The sequence below is a fragment of the Sinocyclocheilus grahami genome, unplaced genomic scaffold, assembly GCF_001515645.1.
Source record: "Sinocyclocheilus grahami isolate Dianchi unplaced genomic scaffold, SAMN03320097.WGS_v1.1 scaffold1441.1, whole genome shotgun sequence".
Taxonomy (NCBI): domain Eukaryota; kingdom Metazoa; phylum Chordata; class Actinopteri; order Cypriniformes; family Cyprinidae; genus Sinocyclocheilus; species Sinocyclocheilus grahami.
Window position 1 is genome coordinate 50808 of NW_015506620.1, and position 2617 is coordinate 53424.

At 38.9% G+C, this 2617-nt stretch overlaps 1 protein-coding gene across 1 annotated transcript in view; it reads left to right on the forward strand.

The window, feature by feature from the left end:
• Positions 1-1364, forward strand: part of LOC107570325 (uncharacterized) — a gene marked incomplete at its 5' end in the record, with an annotated part of 6900 nt that extends 5536 nt beyond the window's left edge. The window contains one exon of the mRNA XM_016256547.1: positions 879-1364. Within this exon, the coding sequence (XP_016112033.1) occupies positions 879-1364 (486 nt within the window). The remainder of the gene's footprint in view (positions 1-878) is intronic.
• Positions 1365-2617: the final 1253 nt, after the last annotated feature.

Sequence of the window (2617 nt, forward strand, 5' to 3'; positions counted from 1 at the left end):
TTATTATTATTATTATTATTATTATTATTATTAGAGTTAGAGTTTAGATTAAAGTTCTTATGCTGGAGTTTGTTTTGGGAGTTTGAAACAGCTTGCTTTGAACTACCATTGGTCTGTGGTGATTATGATATAGGTTAGTGTGGCTCTGGGGCTTCTTCGACATCGAAATCTTTTCCAGTTAATTTATTCTGTTCAGTCTCTCGAGATCAGACATCCATGAATTAAAACATGAATACTCTGGAGAGCTGCTTTATAGAAATTGAACATGTCATTCTGTCGAACTGAAAGCGACACTGACACTGTTTTTCATGTTCAATAGTGTAAAGCTGCTTGCTTTAAAGCTCTATTGTACAAAGTGCTATATAAATGCCAAATTGCAGCCCGTCCAAACATATCCACATCACTATGAAAAGATGCTTTCTAAACTGCTGTTTTCTCAGCACTGTTATTTGTGTTGTGTGTTTATTTTGCTATTGAGAGGAAAGTGCACAGCACATATTTGCATATTAATGTAAACGCCAATCTCAGCAGTGCAGGCGGCGTCAGATTGTTTGCAAACTGTATATCGCTGGTCACATATTTCAAATTTATGAATAAGGAAATGTACTTAACCATGAGTATATTGGGGCCTTAGGTGGTATGTAACTTCTGTGGATTATGCGGGGTTTTTTTCATTCAAAAATCATCACATAGAAACACTAATAATACTTCTTTAAGAGAGCAGTGCTCTCGTGCTGTATTATTTCAGAATGAAGAACAAAGATCTTTACATTCAGCGATCATCTGAGAGGAAAAAAATGTGTTTGTAAAACTGAATCATCATTTTCCCCCCACAATCATTTGTTTTACCTTCTGTGAATCTGTTTTCTTTCTTTCAGGAGAATAGTGGAGAACCATCGCCCCTTATTCCGACTGAGACTCTAGAGATGTGTGTTGCTGATAGGACATCCCTTGATCAGACTGATACTATGAAGACGGGTGCTGCTGGAGGGGCATCCACTGATCAGAATAAAAACACACTGACGGGTTCTGCTGGAGGGGCATCCACTGATCAGATTGATACCATGAAGACGAGTGCTGCTGGAGGGGCATCCACTGATCAGAATGATACCATGAAGACGAGTGCTGCTGGAGGGGCATCCACTGATCAGAATGATACCATGAAGACGAGTGCTGCTGGAGGGGCATCCACTGATCAGAATGATACCATGAAGACGAGTGCTGCTGGAGGGGCATCCACTGATCAGAATGAGACCATACAGACAAATGCTGCTGGAGGAGCATCTGCTGATCAGACTGAGACCCCGCGGATCAGTGTTACTGAAGGGGCACATGTTAATCAGACAGGGTGTTACCTGCAGTAAAACCATGGTGAAGGGATTATTACAGCTATCGAGACAGGAACAGTGTGCATGAATGTGTGCAGAGTGAAATTATTGAATCACGAATCCAAAACGTCAGGAACGCTCACAAACAGATGTCATGCAACAAAACAATAAAATTAATCTGGAGAAGAGATCTCCAAAGAGAGCAAACAACACCACCCCCTTGCTCATTTACGACCCCCTTCTCCCCGTCTCAATTTCACAGTAGTCACTTATATTATGAGAACTTAATATAAATTCTTAACTTTTGTAGAATCGTGTTCTGCTGAGGAGGGGGTGTGTCCCCCTCAAGATCTGTGAAAATAGTTATCTATCTCCAGTGAGGTGCGACCCTGGGTCATGAGAAACCTAACAAACCAAAGGGTATTTTATGTGTTTACAACTGATTTGAAGATTTATTTGTTTCTGGTCTGGGTATATAAGCGAAGTGACAAAACACTACGGTGGGATTCTGTAGCCAGAAAACCCCCACACAGTGTAGGTGAATCTCTGGAGCTTTGCACTAGAACTCACATACTGCTGTGTGTCTCTCTGCTGTCAGGTATGCATTTCTTAGATTCAATCTTTGAGCAATCAATGTTATGTATTTATTTGAATTGAAACCGAATTTAACTCTGAATTTAAATAACTTCTAATTGTTTTGTTATGTAATTGGCGTGATACAACTTTACCTGACTAATGATAGATTGTTATATTTGACTTGTTCTGATTAGGCCTGTCACGATAACAACTTTTTGTTGTGCGATATATTGCCCCAGAAATAATTGCGATAAGCGATATTATTGTAATTTTAAATATTATTATTGACCATTTTATGCCACTGAATATATAATCATAATGTAACAGCATAATAATGCAAGAAGGCCTACACACTTCCAAATGACAACAAACTTTTAATTTAAGTATATTTAGATCATGGAAATTAAGTATCAAAATATTAGATTCTGTAGTGTCTGGACCAACCAGACACACAATTTTTTTAGTTATATTTAACAAATACTCTGCAACACCCCTCAGTCAACAAATCAACTGCGAGGGTCTATGGACCCTTTCCCCGAAATGCATCTAACACCTCAGAAAGGCAGAACACGCCTCTGCTTCCATGGCAACCAATGCTGATATCATTTTATTGCCCAAAGGAATGCGGGCAGAGAAACTCACAATTAATTTACTCTTAGGAAAGACACACAATGCCCATAAAAATGGACTCTTCTCTAATTAAATCATAGAAA